General features: G+C 51.6%; 1 protein-coding gene across 3 annotated transcripts in view; it reads right to left on the bottom strand.

The window, feature by feature from the left end:
• The window catches only part of ITSN1 (intersectin 1), a 104,849-nt gene that overhangs the window by 4,571 nt on the left and 80,639 nt on the right, over positions 1–19,639 (bottom strand). For 2 of the 3 annotated variants that reach the window (XM_066177201.1, XM_066177200.1), the window contains 9 exons: positions 19,276–19,467; positions 10,254–10,375; positions 8,780–8,886; positions 7,686–7,869; positions 6,584–6,682; positions 5,499–5,582; positions 4,232–4,315; positions 1,151–1,363; positions 565–686 (listed from right to left, as the gene is read on the bottom strand). In XM_066177201.1, coding sequence (XP_066033298.1) covers positions 565–686; positions 1,151–1,363; positions 4,232–4,315; positions 5,499–5,582; positions 6,584–6,682; positions 7,686–7,869; positions 8,780–8,886; positions 10,254–10,375; positions 19,276–19,467 — 1,207 coding nt within the window. Of the gene's footprint in view, positions 1–564; positions 687–1,150; positions 1,364–4,231; positions 4,316–5,498; positions 5,583–6,583; positions 6,683–7,685; positions 7,870–8,779; positions 8,887–10,253; positions 10,376–18,359; positions 18,988–19,275; positions 19,468–19,639 lie in introns of those variants that run through there. The other variant, XM_066177202.1, reaches the window with a different exon arrangement.

The raw sequence follows: 19,639 nt of genomic DNA on the forward strand, positions 1-19,639 counted from the left end.
CAGCTCCTGACCCCAACAGTCCCAGCCTGTGCCTGAGGGAGGCTGAGGGGGAAGGTTGACAGAGAAAAAGGGTGGCACAAGGGCTACTAAGTGACCTCGCTGTGACATACAAGGGAGCCTGAGTCAAGGAAACATGGGAGAGTCTGGACGCTGTGGATCAATTTCGGAACCCCAGATGAAGAGCTGCTGCTCCACAGCACATCCATGGTTTGGGCTGGGAGGCATCCCAAAGCTCATGCAGTTCCACTCCCTGCCATGGGCAGGGACACCTTCCACTGTCCCAGGTAACGGCAGAAGACAGAATTGCATCTTTTGCTGATCTCCACATTACCATAAAATGTGAAATGCAGCCTAAACATCCACCCTCAGCCGTTTCATCACCGGTCCAGCTGGAATTCAGGAAACGTCATTATTTCTCCCTCCTGTTCAGATCGCCATATTCCCAAGAAGGAATCTTCCCCTCTTGTAAAACACTCACCTTGCAGAGTGCTCTGCAAGTTTCCATCACAACCGTTCCCATCCTACATTCACCAGACTTTTCAAAGGCCCACAAGAGGCGCTTACCTTTCGTTAATGCTTTCGGCCCGCAGCGTGTAGACTCTGTCGATGTGGGAGATGTGGAAGATGGGCTCATCTCCAGAAGGGTCTGTGGGTAATTTTACCAGTACCTCGTTGAGGAAAATGGGCTGCAAAACATCAGCAGAGCTGGGGTTGGACTGCAGAGTCTGCACGGGGGCATTCAGCACACATCAGCTCACAGCAGGTTTATTCCGTGCCCCAAGTTCTCTCTTCCCCCCCCTCCCCTCTGCCTCCCATCTTTCTGCAGAAAAATTTAAAAGCTGACAAAGACAGAGGCGCCTGCATAGCCTGGAAACCCTCCTGGAGAGAGCCAAGCACAGCAGAGTTTCCTCCCCCAGAGAGCAGTGAATGCTGCTCTCCCTCCGCTCCCTCGAACCTCGTGGAAGAGTTTTATTGAAGCAAAACCTCAAAAGCATCTTTTCTTATCTCACTAGAGCACACAGCCACCCTTCCTGCCATCGGCCCCTAACCCCAAAGCTTTCAAACCTCTCCTCTAGGAAGGCTCTTGCCCGCACCCCCAGAACGGAGCTCCTGAGCCCCGTCCCCATCCCCGTGCCGCAGCAGCACTTACAGTTTTGTACATTTTGTACTGCAGGTTGGACTTGGGGCTGAAGACCTTGTCCGTGCCCGAAGAGCCAAGAGGTTTAATGATCTGAGTGAGGAGGAGGAAGTCGTTGAAGAGAAAACCATACAGCTCCTTGTTACTCTTGGCTTTATAGAGCTTCCCGCTGTGCAGGAACTTGCGCGGTCCCAAGCAGTTTGTAACTGAATTAAAAACGAGTTGCTGCGAAAAGTAGAAGAAGAACAACAACGCACTGTATAAAGTGAAACAATCGGGGCTGCCCTGCAAGAGACCAGATAGAGTTTTGAGTCCTGGTTCCACTCTGTGGCACGGGGACGACGAGCCATGCGTCGAGCACAGCAAGCGGCGCAAGCCACAAAGGCTCCCTCAGAGCCCCCCTGAAGGCACCCACGGGTCACAGGGCAGGCAGGGGGGAAGCCGAAAGCACCTCTGCCCCTCTGGGCACACGCATGCACCGGCACGAGTGGGGCTGAGCCGGGCCACCTGTCCTGGATGAGCAGCAGCTCTGCAAACGGCCTCTCCACAGGGCTGCACTGGGAATTGCGTCGGGATTTCAGCCCAAAGGATCCCAGAGGGCCACGATACCCTGGGTTACAGCTGCTGACCACTGGGACCGGCACAATCCCAGACTCAGCCAGGGCTTGCCAGGGATCAGCAGAGCCTTGCCCTCGCCTGAAGTGCCATTTTCAGGTTTGTTTTCATCAGGGGGTGGCACAGCTCTCACCACCCTGGTCTGGAGGGGCTCTTTGGCAGGCTGGAAGCCCCTTGGAGAGAAAACAGAGAGAGGCTGAGCTGTTCCCTGCCACGGCTGGCAGGGAGGCTCTGTCAGGCTGTGCATCTGCTCTTCTGGGGCTGAATGTGCTGACATAGGCACACACATCCTTCTCCCAGAGCAGTCAGCCTTCCTCAGGTGAAATGCAAGTTTTCTACTTTACGAACCAACCCGTGCTCGTTGGTTTTGGTTTTTTTTTTACCTTCTAGAATGGTGCATAGTTTGAAAATCAAGTTGTGATCTGTCTGCCTCTGTTACCTCCACCAACAATAGGGAGGCCAGCAGAATATCTTCCCTCCTTTAGCAGGGCATACAAACACAGAATTTCTAGAAACTTCTCACGTAACCGTAAAAAAATAACACAGCACGAGAGGCAGGGATTCTCTCTGTAAAGTCTCCAGAGACTTGATCAGTGTTCTTGAGCTTTCAAATGTATACAGAGCTTTATTGCAGAAAAGATTTCTAAATATTTGTGGAAGCCTGGGAATTACCTGGGAAAGATCAAAAGTTAGCCCAGGTTCCCTACAGAGAGGGAATAAACCTGGGAGCTTGGGAGGTGGGACATTAGGAAGATGCTAAAAGAGTAAAGCCCCGTTGGTTCAAGACCTTAGACTTATAAGGTCAAGCCCCTGTAACCAAGTTTGGACACCTGCCCAGGTAAAACCCTATAAAATGCCAGGCTGACCACGCCCCTGGGTTTCGGATGCTGCCTGTGCTCAGATGCATTAAATCGGATCTCTGAGCTATCCATCAGCCCCATCTCATTTATTAGCCACGCGCAACCCAGCCAAGCTGGGCTTGGGGTCACGGGGATCTCCCTCCCCTCGTGATACCTGGCACCAGAATTACCTGGGCCAGATCAAAACTTAGCCCAGCTAATTCCCAGGCTTCCACAAATTTTTGCGGGTACAGCTTTGGAGCGGGACACAGCAGTCCCAAAACCACTGTACCACAAAGAGCTGGGAAGTTGTGGTTGCAAATTGCAGCGTTGAACCTGCGAGTGGCCCGGAGCCAGGCAACCAGGCAGGATTTACCCCGAGGGGGCAGGAACAGGACGGCGTGCAGGAGGGCAGGGAGCTGGGGACAGCTGGGGACAGGGCTGGGGCTGGGGACAGGGACAGTGCTGGGGACAGCTGGGGACAGGGACATTGCTGGGGACAGCTGGGGACAGGGCTGGGTGTGGGGTCAGGGACAGTGCTGGGGACAGCTGGGGACAGGGACAGTGCTGGGGACAGTGCTGGGGACAGGGACAGTGCTGGGGACAGGGCTGGGTGATGGGGACAGGGACAGTGCTGGGGACAGTGCTGGGGACAGGGACAGTGCTGGGGACAGGGCTGGGTGATGGGGACAGGGACAGTGCTGGGGACAGCTGGGGACAGGGACAGTGCTGGGGACAGGGCTGGGGCTGGGGACAGGGACAGTGCTGGGGACAGCTGGGGACAGGGTCAGTGCTGGGGACAGTGCTGGGGACAGGGACAGTGCTGGGGACAGCTGGGGACAGGGTCAGTGCTGGGGACAGTGCTGGGGACAGGGACAGTGCTGGGGACAGGGCTGGGTGATGGGGACAGGGACAGTGCTGGGGACAGGGCTGGGTGATGGGGACAGGGACAGTGCTGGGGACAGCTGGGGACAGGGACAGTGCTGGGGACAGGGCTGGGGCTGGGGACAGGGACAGTGCTGGGGACAGCTGGGGACAGGGTCAGTGCTGGGGACAGTGCTGGGGACAGGGACAGTGCTGGGGACAGCTGGGGCCAGGGTCAGTGCTGGGGACAGTGCTGGGGACAGGGACAGTGCTGGGGACAGGGCTGGGTGATGGGGACAGGGACAGTGCTGGGGACAGCTGGGGCCAGGGACATTGCTGGGGACAGCTGGGGACAGGGCTGGGTGTGGGGTCAGGGCTGGGTGATGGGGACTGGGACGGTCCTGGGGACAGGCAGAGTGTGGGGACAGGGCAGGTGCTGGGGACAGGTGGGCACAGGCAGGGTGCTGGTGACAGGGCAGGTGTGGGCACAGGCAGTGTGCTGGGGACAGGTGGGCACAGGCCGGCCGTGGTGGCACAGGTGGCACAGGGCAGGTGTGGGCACAGGTGGGCACAGGCTGGGTGCTGGGCACAGGTGGGCACAGGCCGGCCGCGGTGGCACAGGTGGCACAGGGCAGGTGTGGGCACAGGCAGGGTGTGGGCACAGGTGGGCACAGGCCGGCCGTGGTGGCACAGGTGGCACAGGGCAGGTGTGCTGCGGCCGTCCCCGTGTCCCCAGCACGGGGCCCGCGGGCGGGGCGGGGCCGGGCGCCGTTACCTCGGAGAGCCCCTCGCACTGCACGTGGGCCTGGATCCACTCCAGCCTGTCCGAGTTCTCCTTCTCCCGCACGCCCTCGTTCACCTGGGGCACAAACACACCTTAGAAACACATCATCCCGTGGGGTTCTGGCTTCCTTTTCTCTCTGCCAAGGTCGGGATCGACACACGAGAAATGCACATTCCTGTTCGGACTTGGATGTTTATTAGTTCTTATCTAATTACAGACTCCCCAGCCGTGAGCTCTGACTGGCAGGTTAGAGAACAGAGGTGAAACGGAGAGCTTCTAACTCTTCCCAAGGTTATTTAAGTGATAATTACCCAATAACGAGGTGACACCTCAATTATTTATATTTCTGACCCAATAAAGACCACCCAAGGCCCGCAATGCAGACCTTCTTCACCCAATTACAGAAAATCACTCAAACCCGTGAAGAAAAAGGAAGAAGAAGGACCCAGACAACGCCCGGAATCCTCCACATTGCTTCACATATATTACTGTATACCAAAATCTTAAACCTAAGCTTCCAGAATTCCACCAATCAAGTCGGCTCTTGGCAAATATTGGGCTGAAGGCTCTCTGTGTAATGTTGGGAATAGCTTTGCAGTATGGAGACAGTTTTTATTTCTGCTGCTAACAAAACTTGGAAGTAGCAGTGTGATAAATATATATCTTAGGCCATAGCATAATGTTAAAATGGAGGCTGTGTGATGTGAAAATGCTTTAATTCATGCCACTGACTCGGAGAATGGTGAAGGTAATTAGGTGATTCCTCACATTTGTGGATTGCCCTGTCTGGATGAAGACAACAGTGACAGGAACCAGAGCCCCAAAGGAAGAATTTCTTGACTCTCCGTTATCAGGGAGGGTAAAAACAACAGGATGGAACCACGAGGAGGAATAAAATACATTGATTTAATCTACAGGACGGCACGAAGACAAGCCAAAGGCCAAAACCAAGCAGAGGAACACCTAAACTCAAAGGAATGTTTAAATAATGCATAATGGTCTGTGAATATGCAACAGGTTGATGCAATAGAAAAAAAGTATTTAAAGGGTGTTTCCGAGAAAATAAGGGTGCTCTTGGCTGAATGCCAAGCACCCCGCCGTAATTTTTCTTTTTTTTTTTAATCCCTTTGCTTTATTTCTGTCTCCTGTTGTCTTTTTTATCCAAGGCAATATTAAATGTCACAGGCCACATGAAAGACCCTCTATTGAATGTCTTTTCAAATTCTATCCCAAGGGAGCGAACCGCGTTCCTTCGCACCTGCGAGCAGAGCTCCTCCGCCTTCTCCAGGGCGTGTTTCAGGTGGCTGTGGTCAGGGTGGTTCTCGGGGGTGTTCTCAATGATCTGCACACAAACAAAGCCCAGCCTCAGCCCTCCTGCCAGCCCGGCTCAGCTGCTCCGCCAGCCCCACGCTTCCAGTACATCCCACGATTATTTTCCTCCTGGACAGACGTGAGGAATGGGAGGCTGTGGCACTGCACCCACCCCATGACCAGGTGGATGTTTTCTATATAAGGGAAAAGGTTCCAGTCTCACCTTTTAAGGGGAAAACACTAAAATTTTCTATGCTCTCTCCTGGCAGGAACTGGCTCAATGCCAAGACAAAAACACTGAGAGGTCTTTTTAGCTGTTCCTCAGAAATGCAGCTCGTTTCTATTGGGCTGTTTGCCGAAAAAAAACCAAAACCAAAACCCACCTAAATCATTCAATACTTCAGGAAGAGGACGAAGAGTCTCAGCGCGTTGTAGGAGGTGTATGGGACCTGGCCCTACACGGTGCACAGCTTTTGCTCTTTTGTTTTGTATTATTTTCTTCTTTAATTGAAATCTTTTTGCTTTTTCAAGGGGGGGAAAAAAAAAGAAAAAAAAAGGCTCGGGGGAGAATTCCACCAGGAGACCAACAGGGTTTGGGAAGAGCTGGATTGCAGGTCTGCCTGCACAGCCTTTGCACTGCTGGCTCCTCTGACAGGAGCACATGCATTGCAGCCAAATGCAGAAATGAAGGAATCCCTCAAATGCCAACATCCAGTCCATGATTCCCCGTGAGAGCCTTGGGCCGTGTTCCACGGTGTTATTTGGGACGGGAAGGGTTAAGCAACAAATGGAAGTTGGGAAAGGGCTGTAAATCCTCCTGCAGCAATCCAGGCTCAGCATCAAGTAATTTCCCCAAATCCCAAGGAACGATCCCATTTTCTCTACTGGAATTGAGTATTAAAGGACACCCCACATTCCCCAGCACATCAGAAACCTGACAGTGACAAAGCCTGACACAAATAAGGAACCAACCCTGAAATCAAGGTGTAAGCAAAGCAGCACCAAACCCGTCACGTGTGCAGAGGAACGTACATTTTTAATTATTAGTGGGTATCTGGTTACCCGTTGCATAGGCTTTAGTAGAAAACTTGATAGTGGCATTCCTTTACAGCGAGGATCCATTGCTAACCTCTGAAACATTGGAGAGGTAAAAATCTGGTTAGTCAGGTGGTTTGAACCCTGAAAAATGAGCTGCTCCAAGGAAGGAAAAGGGAAGGCAGTAAATGAGCGCCAGTCCTCAGCTAACTCTGCTCTGAGATCACAACATCAGCAGGAGAACTCCTTGTGCTTTTTACAATTCTTCACCTGCCTTGTCCGGGCAAGAATCCCAGAATTATCACAACTGGAGGAGCCTTTCAGGATCACCCAGTGCCACCCCAGCACCACCCAACCCCTGTCCCCAAGGGCCACCTCCAGACTCCTCCTGAACACTCCCACACACAGTGACTCCAACCCTCCCTGGGCAGCTCATCCCAAGGCCTGAGCACTGTGCCAGGGAAATTTCCTTGCCCAATCTCCACCCTGAGCCTCCCCTGGTGCAATTTGAGGCCATTTCCTCTCCTCCTTTCCCTGCCCCTCCTGGCAGGGACTTGTGCAGAGCCACCAGGTCCCCCCTGAGCCTCCTTTTCTCCAGGCTCAGCCCCTTGCCCAGCTCCCTCAGCCCCTCCTGGGGCTCCAGCCCCTTCCCCAGCTCCCTGCCCTGCCCTGGACACGCTCCAGCCCCAGCTGTGCCGTGGACACTGAGCAGTGGGAGCTGAATTCAGAGAATTCTCCCTTTTATAGTTTCTCAAGATGTGCAAAGTGTATTTTGGGGAGCCTGGAGGATTTTATAACTGGATTTAAATCCCTAAAAAGGCACATGGACCTTTTTGTGGGCTCAGTGTCAAAGGGAGAGAGAAACCACTCAGAAGCTGCTGAGTGAGAGCAGCAGTGACTTCATGGCTGTTGTTCTTCACGGAATCATGGAATGTCCTGAGCTGGAGGGACCCACAGGCATCATCTGCCCAGACCCCCCCGGTAATCCCACCCTGGGATTGTTGATGAGCACCGATCCTCAGCTAAATCTGCTCCGAGATCACAACAACAGCAGCAGAGCTCCTTGTGGAATCCCAGCCTGGGCACCCCCGACTCTCACCTTGACAAACTCCTTGAACTCGGGCACTTCGTCCGTTTTCTGCTGGATGAGGGCAGCCCCGTTGAGCTGGCAGCTGCAGAACCTGATGTAGGGCTGCATGTGGGGCAGCTGCGCTGTCAGGATGTCCCCAATCATCTTCACTGGCATCTTCTCCCCAGACATCTTCTTCCTCACGCGCAGGGCCCTGAGCAGGAGCAGGGCACGGGGTTGGACAAAGAGCCACTCCTCAGTTATGGAATAAAGGGCCGGGTTCTTAGTCGTCGTGCAAACCCGGAGAACGATAAATGCATCAGCCACAAGATTTCAGCAACCCAGGCTGCGCCCTCAGCCAGCACCTTCCCCTCTCCTGGGCATCCAGCTGCTGCTCGATTTTATCGCAATGCCAGATCAGAGGCGGGAGAAAGGAGGGTAATCTCCTTTTCTGTTGGTTTAGAAAGAGACTTACTGATGAGGGAGGGAGGGAGGGCAAAACTCCATCCCTTTGAGTTTTTAGCCTGGTTCCCTAAGGAAACTTTCCTTGTCATTTGTCCTGTCACCATCGCAACTTTTCAACTCGTGGGTCATTTTCAAATCCATTGTACATAAAAACAAAAGGAGATTATTTCAAAGCTGTGAAATCCCTGGGGGTTCAGTGAAAATTAGCAGCTCAGCAGGGAAACCAAATAACTTCATTAATGCTTTTGCTTATCCAGGTGAAGGTTTAAGTCACTCTGTTTCCCTGGCAATGGTCTCACCGCAGTGATTTGGGGCAGCAGCACCTTGGAGAGGGATGCTCCGGGCACAAATCCTTTGGAAGCAGGCAGGGAAAGTCCTGCCCTGTGGGAAGCCTCGGCAAACCCTGCTCTTCAGGATTTGCCTTCCAGAGCACAGGAGCAAAGCGAGTGCGAATGGCAGAGAGCTGCTGGGTTCTTCTCAAGAGCTCACAGCAAACACTGGCCCCGGTCTGCTTCTCCCCGCAAGGAGAAACACGTGGCCCTTCTGGTTAGGATTTGTCTAATATTGGCAAATATTTTCATGCAGATGAAAGGAGAAGCAGGGGGAGAGGCCCAGGGTTCTGTTTTTGAAGTATAGGGAGGGAAAAAAACCCAACTTACTTCAGTAGTTTTATATTGCACATAATCAGCTCCTTCCAGTTCACAAAAATCATGGCGACTTCTTTTTCTGTGACCAGCTCAGACTCCATCAGTGGTTTCTGGAAGATCTGGGGAGTGAGAAGTGAGACCATTTAGAGTGCACAGGGTAGGTACAGACACTTCCAGCACCCTCTGTGTCCCAGACATCCATCATGTTCCTGGGATGGCTGGCACTAAGGAGACCCTCGGGTACAAGGGGCTTTAACAGGGAATATTCTGAATTTGTAGGGGTGGTGGTGTTAATTCTGATCTGAATAATCTGTTTGAAACCTGGGAATTTTAGCAGAGGTCTCCTGCGAAAGATCCCAGGATTCCTTTGATAATGAAACTGAAAACAGGTTTTACTTTGGACTCTTGTGGAAGACCTGATGTCTCTGCCAGTCCCAGGTTTGCATATCTCGAACTCTTCTTCCAAAAAGGACGCTGCTCCTCTGTCCAAAGAATTCCCCATAGTTGTCTGTCCTAATTCCCTTTTTTCCTGCCTCTAAAGCCAATGACAGGAAGGGAAAACCAAGCCCCACTGTGAGCACAGGGAAGGCTCTTCACTTCAGAACACTTGTTTAAGCTTCAGAACTCGTACGTGAGAAATAAACACTGAGAGTCAGGAGCAGGAGTGGTTTGCTAAAATGATGCTTCAAGCGTCAGCGTTTAGGTGATGGTAGCACGAGGGATTGCCATGGTTTGCACCCACCCACAGCTGCATCTGTATCTATATGTGTACCTGGATCTGTACCTGTACTTGTGTCTGTCCCTGTACCAGTCACTGTACCTGTATCTGTCCCGGTACCTGTATCTTTATCTGTCCTGTATCTTTATCTGTATAAACACAGATCAATGGGGACTGCAGAGCCCCCCAGAGCAGGCAGACCCCGCAATGCAGTCACTCTGCACACCTGTACCTGTCCACACACGGATAAATGAGGATTGCAGAGCCCCCCAGAGCAGGCAGACCCCGCAGTGCAGTCACTCTGCACACCTGTACCTGTCCACACACAGGTAAATGGGGACTGCAGAGCCCCCCAGAGCAGGCAGACCCCGCAGTGCGGTGCAGTCACTCTGCACACCTGTACCTGTCCACACACAGGTAAATGGGGACTGCAGAGCCCCCCAGAGTAGGCAGACCCCGCAGTGCGGTGCAGTCACTCTGCACACCTGTACCTGTCCACACACGGATCAATGGGGACTGCAGAGCCCCCCAGAGCAGGCAGACCCCGCAGTGCAGTCACTCTGCACACCTGTACCTGTCCACACACAGGTAAATGGGGACTGCAGAGCCCCCCAGAGCAGGCAGACCCCGCAGTGCAGTCACTCTGCACACCTGTACCTGTCCACACACGGATCAATGGGGACTGCAGAGCCCCCCAGAGCAGGCAGACCCCGCAGTGCAGTCGCTTTGCTCACTGCAGGGACTGCTTTGGCCGCGGAGCTGCCCCACCTCAGTCACCAGCTGCAGGTCGTTGACGTAGTTCTCCTCGGTGACGATGAGCTCGTGGATGTAGCCCTGCCTCTTCCTCTCCGTGGGGGTCAGCATGTCCAGCAGGTGCAGGTCTGCACACCCTGCAAAACACAACAGCACCCCGGATTTATCGCGGCTGTTTGCACACCTGTGGCAGCCACAGCAGCGCTGAACGAACAGGACCCGCTCCGGTCGCTTCGTTTTTGCCCACACGGCACAGCCCCAGCGATCTCTCAGCGGCTCCAAACATTCTATTTGACACCTTTTTTTTTTAAACTTATTAAAACAAAGGCCGTCTCTGTGTGTGAACTCTTCCCTGGGTGGCCAAGCTCAAAGTCTCCCTCACCTCCACCTGCCCTGTCCCCACGTCACCCTGCAGGCCCCCGACCCTTTGGGTTGTGTCATTCCAACCCCACGTGGATGGCAGGTAATGGAAAAGGGATGGAGAGGGGGGAAAGGCTTCATGTGGGGTGAGGAGAACGCAGAGAGATCCCAGAGGGAATTAGGGAAGAGCTGCAGTGACCTCGATGCTCCGAGGGGCACTCTGGAGTCATTCCCTCAGCTGATGGGTGCTCAGTATTCACCTTCGCCCTTCTGGTCAAAGAGATCCTGCTCAGGAAGGGCCTGCAGGGCCTCTTCACACTTCAGTTAAGAACTGCTCCTAAATATTTGAAGGGCTTTGAGCAGGACATGCAAAGGTCCCAGGAGATCCCCAGATTCCGCTGATTTCTGGGCCAAGCCAAAGGGGTGGGTTTTGCTCTCCTTCCCATTTAAAAGCCCAGGGAAACGTTGGCACTGAGAGCTCCTCTTCCATTAGTTCTGTCCTTTCCTTGTAGCAAACCTCCCTTGCACTGACCCCCTGTGGGTGGGAGGATTTTTATATCAATTCCACAATCTCAAGTTCTGTTTTCTATTCTGAATTAGAACACTTAATTCCATTCTTTCTTCCGTAGCCTGTTATTGTTCAGCCTGAGCTTAATTTAAGTTCTTCTGAGGCTGGAACACAGAATGTTTTCTTCCTTTTTTTTTTGCTACTTTTCTGCATAAAATAAAACGCATTTCAAAAAGCAGAGCTGATTTCAAACAGGTGGAAAACGTTTGGCTCTAAAAATGATCTATTTCAACTCTTTTCATACAATCAAAATTCGCCGGCTGAGTTCTTTCCCTCACACCTCAGCAAATTCAATATATTCCCCATGGAAACAAACTTTCCTTATGGAAACATCAGGCCCCATGAAACTCTTTCAGTTCTTCGCATATAAAGTTAATGCTTGGGGAGTATTTCCTGCATTTTTAGCATCCTGAATGGAGCTCAGACAATGCCACTGGGAAAGTCCAGATGTACCACCGTTAGTTCCAGGGAATACCAGCAACATCTGCTTTAACTGATCTGTGCTCCTGCAAGGGGAATGATGGATTTGACTTGAAAAAAACAAAAAAAAAAATCACAAACCAAAACACGAAGAAAGGAAAGGAAAGGAAAGGAAAGGAAAGGAAAGGAAAGGAAAGGAAAGGAAAGGAAAGGAAAGGAAAGGAAAGGAAAGGAAAGGAAAGGAAAGGAAAGGAAAGGAAAGGAAAGGAAAGGAAAGGAAAGGAAAGGAAAGGAAAGGAAAGGAAAGGAAAGGAAAGGAAAGGAAAGGAAAGGAAAGGAAAGGAAAGGAAAGGAAAGGAAAGGAAAGGAAAGGAAAGGAAAGGAAAGGAAAGGAAAGGAAAGGAAAGGAAAGGAAAGGAAAGGAAAGGAAAGGAAGAGAAAAAAAAAAATCCACCCCAACCAAACCCAAACAAAACCAAATGAAACAAACCCAGAAAAGGAGACACAGTCAAGGTTGTTTCCTCTCTGACTCTGAAGCCGGGAGGGGTCAGGCTGGGAGCAGAGTTAACACTGCTAAGGCTCCCTTGAGACACAGGATGCCACAGCCCTTTACAAATGTGCAACTGAAACTTTGCTTGGAATAAAAAGCAGATCTGGAGAAACATCAACTTGACGCTACTGAATTTTGGCCCCTTCCAAAAGCCAGAAGTTTCATCTGTGCTGTATAAACGCCTGATTTCGGAGCAGTTCCTTCGGTACCAAGTAAAGCACAGGTCGAAGAAACAGCCCCAGTTCTGCCAGTGCTTCATTAGGAGAGAACCAAGTGTTTCAATTACTTTTCCTTGGGGAAGTTCTCGTTCAATGATGTGACGACCTTGGCCTGAAGGTGATTTCCAAGCACCAACCCCTCGGAAAGAGCTCTGACATCTTGAATAATGAACCATTTTAGTGGCTCCCTTGGCAGCCAGCTGGGGTCTGAAAGGGCTGCTCGGAACCGTGACAAACACTCTGCTTTGGGATATGAAATATTCGGGGAAAAAAAAGCCCAAATCTGAGCAGAACATCCCAGAGGGATTCTCCTGGTAGGGGATTTTCTTTGTGAGGAGCACAGGTACAGAGATCTCTCTTGTCTTTGTATCAAGAACACTGAAGAAGAACTGGAATCCTTTCCAAGTGGGAATGTCTGGCTCATTGTTCATGGATGCCAAAGAACTTTGGTGAACTGAATTCCACTGATCACAGAATCATGGAATGGTTTGGGAAGGACCTCAAAGCCCATCCAGTGTCCCCCCTGCCATGGCAGGGACACCTCCCACTGTCCCAGGCTGCTCCAGACAATTCTCTGCTTTAATCCAGTAAAGCCAGGAAAGGACAGGGAAAGGACAATAATTAACGTGGTTTGTTCTCAGGAGAGCGAATCCATGAGTTTTGCCATTCTGCCTGGACTGGGAGCACCAACAGACAAATGTTGTAACTGCAAACCTGGGCCTTGACCTCCCAGCACCACAGTCCCTGCAGATTAATGGGCTCCAGAAATGCAAAAAAAAAAAAAAAAAAAAAATTATTTCAAATCTCTTTATACAGAGTAAAGATGTTGTTCCTCTTCCTTCCAAAGTCAGCCCTGCAGAGCTGGGTGTCCCAAGATAAACACTGAGCCTAAAACAGGATGCTGCTTTTTGGGAAGGGAGGTTCTGCTGTGGAAACCACTGGTCCACATTCATGGACACAGCTGCTGATTCCTTTTCATCTGGGGAGCTTTCCTAAGCACTGCCACTGCCAGATTTCCCTGGAAGCCTCGAGCTGGCCCAGCCTGTAGCAACAAGGTCACAGGAGACAGGAATCTCCCCTGTTAGAGGGAACCAGGAGCAGGCAAAGATGCTGTCACAGTTTTTCCTCCAAATCCCTAAGGAGAAGGGAACAGCACACCAGGAGAGCACCCCTTCACTCAGGGAAATTATTCCTAGAGGAGGAAAAGCCCTCCCAGCCCAGGGAGCCCCACCATGTCCCCAGCCCGGAGCTCTGAGTGCCACCTCCAGGTGACACCTGCAGGGACGGGCACTCCAAAGCTCCCTGGGCAGCCCCTGCCAAGGCCTGAGCACCCTTTCCATGGGGAAATTCCTGCTGCTGGCCAAGCTGAGCCTCCCCTGGGCCAGCCCGAGGCCGTTCCCTCTCCTCCTGTCCCTGTTCCCTGGGAGCAGAGCCCGACCCCCCCGGCTGTCCCCTCCTGGCAGGGACTTGTGCAGAGCCACCAGGTCCCCCCTGAGCCTCCTTTTCTCCAGGCTCAGCCCCTTGCCCAGCTCCCTCAGCCCCTCCTGGGGCTCCAGCCCCTTCCCCAGCTCCCTGCCCTGCCCTGGACACGCTCCAGCCCCTCCAGGGCTCTCCTGCAGGAGCCACAACTGGACACAGCCCTCGAGGGGCCTCAGCAGTGCTGAGTTCTTTAAATCACAGCATTTCAACACTCAACTTTCTTAGCACCTCTTTCCGATGCAGCCAATTCCCCTGAAATCTCCTGGGATGGACCCTCCGCTCAGAGGCCATGGCAGGCTTTTGGTGAGCACATTGGGGTCAAGCAGACCTCTCCATCTCCAGCATCTGCAATGCCCACTGCCATTTCTCAGCTATCTCCAGTGATTTCGGCACGTTTGGAATTTCTCGCACGTTTGGAATTTCTCAAGCAGACCAGTGTGTCCCGTTTTGCTGTTAGAGCAGAGCCTTTCCCTCCGAGGTGCAGGGAAAGGAGCTGCAAACAAGCCTGGGCACTCCCACTGGGGAAACTTGAAGCATTATTTAGTGGCCCTCTCCGGAAGCGTTCAGAGAAGGTGTGGATGTGGCACCTGAGCACTGCTGGTGCCTCCAGCCTCAACCATCCCACGAGGCGCTGATTCTTACCAATCCCTTTCCAGAGGCTGCCTGGGCACAGTAAAATCCTACCTGCTGAGGGCAGGAATGCACCCCAAAATGTAAATCACAGAGTTAAGCAAGCCCTGGGATGGTTCAGAACGCATCAGGAAACTAAAGCTCGCCTCTGGATTGCCTGTCTGAGCCCCTGGGCACTCAGGGCGCAGAAGCAGCAGCCACGGGTCCAAGCAGAAGGAACTGCACAGCCCCACTTCACAGGGAAGCAATCCCACAAATAAAGGTGCTGTGCAGACACTTCACTTGGAACCAGGGATGTGGGGAGCAAAGGCAGGATTTTTAAATGTTCCAACCTTTTCTCAAACGACGTTCTGTTATTTTTTCCCTTTCACCTGGCAGAGGGACAGCTCTGATCTTTGATCCTGCCACGGGGACAGCAGGCAGGGAGGGATTGAGGGGGGATTGTAGGGCGAGGCTCTTCCCCCAGAGGGTGCCGGGCACTGCCCAGGCTCCCCAGGGAATGGGCACGGCCCCGAGGCTGCCAGAGCTCCAGGAGCCTTTGGACAGCGCTGCCAGGGATGCCCGGGGGGGATTGTTGGGGAGTCTGGGCAGGGACAGGGTGGGACTGGATGATCCTGTGCATCCCTACAGCTCAGTTCAGGTGCTTTGCTCATTAAAAAGTCCCCAGGTGGGCAGTGAAGTCTTGGTGAAACACATTTTCATTTTTAACTGCACCAGGACGATGCCCTGACACCGTGTTTAGCTAAGGAGCACGTCCTTACCCCGTTGCCTGTGTCAATTCAAGTCACGCAGTAATATTTGGGGTATATTGTTCCTGAATCTACTGAAGTTGTCTAAAATGAAGTTTAGAAAAGAGTCATTTGTCATCTGAATTTACTGCACAGAAGTTGCTATTCAACAAGTTAAACGGCTGGAGTCAATATCCACAAAGAGCTAGAAAGTGCTTAAAAAACCAGAGAGCAAACCCAGAATTTCAGTCATTTTGGTTGTGGGAATTAAATGTGCTCAGTGAGCTCATGGGGCCAGAAAGTGAAGCCAGTAAAGCTCCAAAAGAATCGAGGTATAAATAAAACTGATCCTGAATATAAAGCAAAATGTTCTCGACAAATCCACATTTCAGACTTAGAGTTGTCTTGGACAGGTTTCGAGGATTGAAAAGAACGAATTCTTGTAAGAACGTCCATGGGAATTCTTTGTCAGCAGTTGAATACAGAGGGAACTCCCACCAACAGCAAAACCAGTGAAGAATAAAATCCAGCAGCACCTGGAATTCCAGTCTCCTCTCCACCCCTCAAGTGACAATTCCTGTGCAACAGGAAAAGGCACCTGGCACAAGGACGTGAAGATAAAGAACCAATTCACAGAATCCCAGGATGGTTTGGGTGGGAGGGGATTTTAAGGATCAGCCAGTGCCCTGGGCAGGGACACCTCCCACTGTCCCCAATGTCCAACCTGGCCTTGGGCATTCCAGGGATCCCACAGCTGCTCTGGGCACTCACTGCCATCCTCCCTTTCTCAGCTATGTATTTATCTATATTTATATCCATAAAGACAAGAAAAGCAATCACTGCAATGCCTTGTTCCCTGCAGCTCAGGGAGAATCCCTGAGGAGGAGGAGGAGGATGAAACACGCCCTGCTGAGCTACCAGAGCACCCTTAGGGACTCATGGAGGAAATCAACATTACAGGGATTGCAACATCTGTCCCTGAAGCCACAGGGGAGTGCCTTTGGGACTCTGTACACGAGATTTATTCTGCTCCTCTGCCTGAGGACTCCTGGCACAAGCAGTGCCCCGTGCGTGTTCAGCTTGGCCAGCAGCAGGAATTTCCCCATGGAAAGGGTGCTCACATCTTGGCAAGAGCTGCCCAGGGATGTCTGGAGCGTGCCCGTCCCTGGAGGTGGCACTCAGAGCTCTTGGGCTGGGGACAAGGTGGGCACAGCTGGGACTGCCTGGGCTGGGAGGGCTTTTCCAACCTCAGGGATTCCCGGAGAGTCACAGAGGGACAACTCCAGCCTGTTCCTCCCAGGTCACTGCAAAGCTGCCCCCAGGAGCTTCCAGGACTGAGGGATTTTGAAAGGCTCCAGTCTCAGCCCCTGGAAGACACGGAGAACCTCCACCCTGCAGGGCTCTGCAGGAGCTTCGTTTTTCTTCTCACTCGATGTAAAGAGATTGGGAAAAGCAGCACCTGAATCCCCTACAGCTGAAGCATTGCAAATATTTCCCTGCAGATTCAATTTTCAGTTCTGCCCTCAAGTCCCAGGACTCACAATGTCCCTAAGGGGCCAGGGCTTTTAGTTGAGTCAGTTTACCAACCCAGCAGCTCAGGATGGGAAAAGAGAGAGATGCTCTTGTTCAAGTATCAGTTAATGCGCAAAATATTGACAGAGTGGAGTCAAACCTGGCTCCATCCCCTCAGAAAGCCCTGAAAATCACAAGTGGGATGTGCTGTTCCATTTCTGCCCTTGTCAGCAAATGGCCAGGATGGAGAAGAATTCTTTTTTACGGTAAAAATGAACGATGTATTACTATTTAAATACTGTGCTAAAAAGAAGGAAAATCTGTACACTTGTGCTTATTTTCAGACTTGAGCAACACATCCCAAATCCAGGTAAACCCATGGCAAATCAAGAAAGAATACTTCATTTCTCTATTAAAAAAAAAAAAAAAATCAAAATGCACGGATTGGGACCATGTAGAAACCCTGGGGAGGGAATCAGAGAATCCCAGAACATCCTGAGCTGGGAAGGACCCACCAGGAGTCCAAGGATTCCCTCCCCCCCCAAAGCCAGAGGGGCAAAAGGCTGCAGATAACAACGATGGATCTGAGTAATTAGAGTGAAACAACGTTCCAAGAACCCCGAGAAGTGTCACCGTGAGGGGCAAAGGGCTCCAGGCTGTGCTGCTGGCACACCCCTGGGTGCTCTCACAGCCCCTGGCGAGCCCGGTGTGACCCAGCAACGAGACAACAAACACGTGTCGGCCTCTTTTGTACGAAGGATTTAATTCTCTATACATGGAAACTAATTGGAAAGGCTGTATTACAGTTGTTAAAGCTGCAGGTTTTCTTTATATATTTATATAATTTACATTCATAGTGATGAAAATACTGAAGTGCAACTGAGTAAGGAGCTTCGCTTGTCCTTTGCACCGCAGGACGGGTCGGGAGCAGGGAGCTGGGCTGGGAGGGCTACAGGCTGCCAGCAGGAGCTCGGGGACAGGGGGACACATAACCAGGACGTAACTGAGTGGTAAATCATTAGTAGCAGGGCTCTGTTGTGCTCGTTGGGAGGAGGGCACTGCCAGCACCAGGCATTTCAGCAAAGAGCCGGGCACTAACGCTACAGAGACGGGCACGGCTCGGCTATAGCGCAGCTACAACTCCACTGAAAGCTCCATTTCATATTAATTTGTATAAATTCCACAGTCTAGTTTTTTTTTTTTAAAAAAAAAAATATGTAAACATTGGAAATTAATTGCGGGGAGAGAGTTCTATACATTCGTTCTTGTCAGGAAAACGACTCGTTCAGAACGTGTTGTTCCACGGAAAGCACAAGTGAGGAGCCCCAGTGGCCGGGGTGGAAGGAATTGTGCCACCCCCAGGAGGGAACGTCCCGCCCATGTGTGCCCCTGGAATGTGACAAAGCCAGGGACACCACGCACACCAGGCTGTTTGCAGCTAAATAATGTGCAAAATCAAATGAACAGGGCTGGGTGAAACAGCACTCCAGGTTTGCCTCTGGCACGGGAGGAGGGCATTTCCCCTCTCCACAAGGGGGTTACACACTCAACAACAACACCTGTTACAAACAGTAACTACAACGAAATACCTGGAACTGGGCACATTTAAACTTCCTGAAACTGATTTTAACGCCTTCTGTTCTTTTGTAATTTAAAAAAAAAAAAAAAAAAGGAAATTAAAATAATAATTAAAAAAAAAAAGAGACATATTGACAACACTGGACAAGTGAACAATAAAAAAGAAAGATACATAAAGTCTCCAATTCATGGACATTTGGAACAATTTTAATAGCACATGCAGCATTCCTTGATAGTGGGTCTTTTTGCACAAACAAAATTGCAATGAAGAAAATTTAATTTATGCTTTTCCTTTTAAAAGGCTAAAATATATCTTTAAAAAATAGATTTTAAAACTACCAAAAGCACCTGTGCAAAGGTGGAAAAATTAGTTTGGTAACAATGAAAGCCACAAAAGGACCCACTATCCTCTGATTTATTTTTTTTTTGTGTGTGTGTGTTTTTGTTTTGTTTTTTTTTGTTTTGTTTTGAATCAAGTTTAATTTTGTTGGTAATTGACTCAACCATTGCGATTCCATGCAACTAAATGTCAAATGAGGTAAAACTGCTGTGCAGTGTGTTCTTGACTCAGAAGGCAGTAGGTGATCATGCTGGAAGCCACATGATCAAGGCTGCATCTCCCATCATCCCTCTGGGCACTGCTATGGGATAGTGGGTCTCTTTGAGGACTTTCAAGCCTGAGTGGGGGATGGACAACATATGATTCCTAGAAAAAGGAGGAAAACAACACATAAGCAAAACAAAAACAATGAGCAAATTCAAGCTAGGGCAATGAGGCAGGCATGGCGAGGCATGGAGCAAAACTGATGGGCTGCTGGTGGTGGTGGGAGGGTGGCGGGGCTGGGAGGGGAATGGGAACAAAACCAACCAAAGACAAAGGGGTGGAGGGGCCAGAAGGTCTTTTCCAGGAGGCCGGGGGGCTGCGCGGGGGCTGCGCGGGGCCCGGCAGCGCTGCGCGTTCCACCTGCGCCCGGCCGCGCCCGCGCACACTCACACTGCTGGCTCGGGTCCGTGTCCGTGGTCAGCTTCACGTAGTTGGAGGGGAAGAGCCCCACGTGGCCGTTCACCTCCCCCTTCCACCAGTCGGGGTCTTCCCTGTTGAGCACGGTGATGATCTGCCCTTTGTTGAAGGCCAGCTCGTCGTCGTTCTGCGCGTTGTAGTCGTACATGCCGATCACCTGGCACACTGTAAGGGACGGGGGTCACCGGGAGGGGGGGGCTGATGACACCTTGCCCCCGCCCAGGGTATCCCAGCGCATCCCTGATCTATCCCTGCCCTGCACTGACAGCCCAGACCCCAGCCTGGGCATCCCCTGGCAGCTCCTGGAGCTCTGGCAGCCTCGGGGGCAAGAAGAGCC

This window comes from Chamaea fasciata, unplaced genomic scaffold, assembly GCF_029207755.1.
Source record: "Chamaea fasciata isolate MVZ Bird 193981 ecotype frontalis unplaced genomic scaffold, bChaFas1.0.hap1 SCAF_2, whole genome shotgun sequence".
Taxonomy (NCBI): domain Eukaryota; kingdom Metazoa; phylum Chordata; class Aves; order Passeriformes; family Sylviidae; genus Chamaea; species Chamaea fasciata.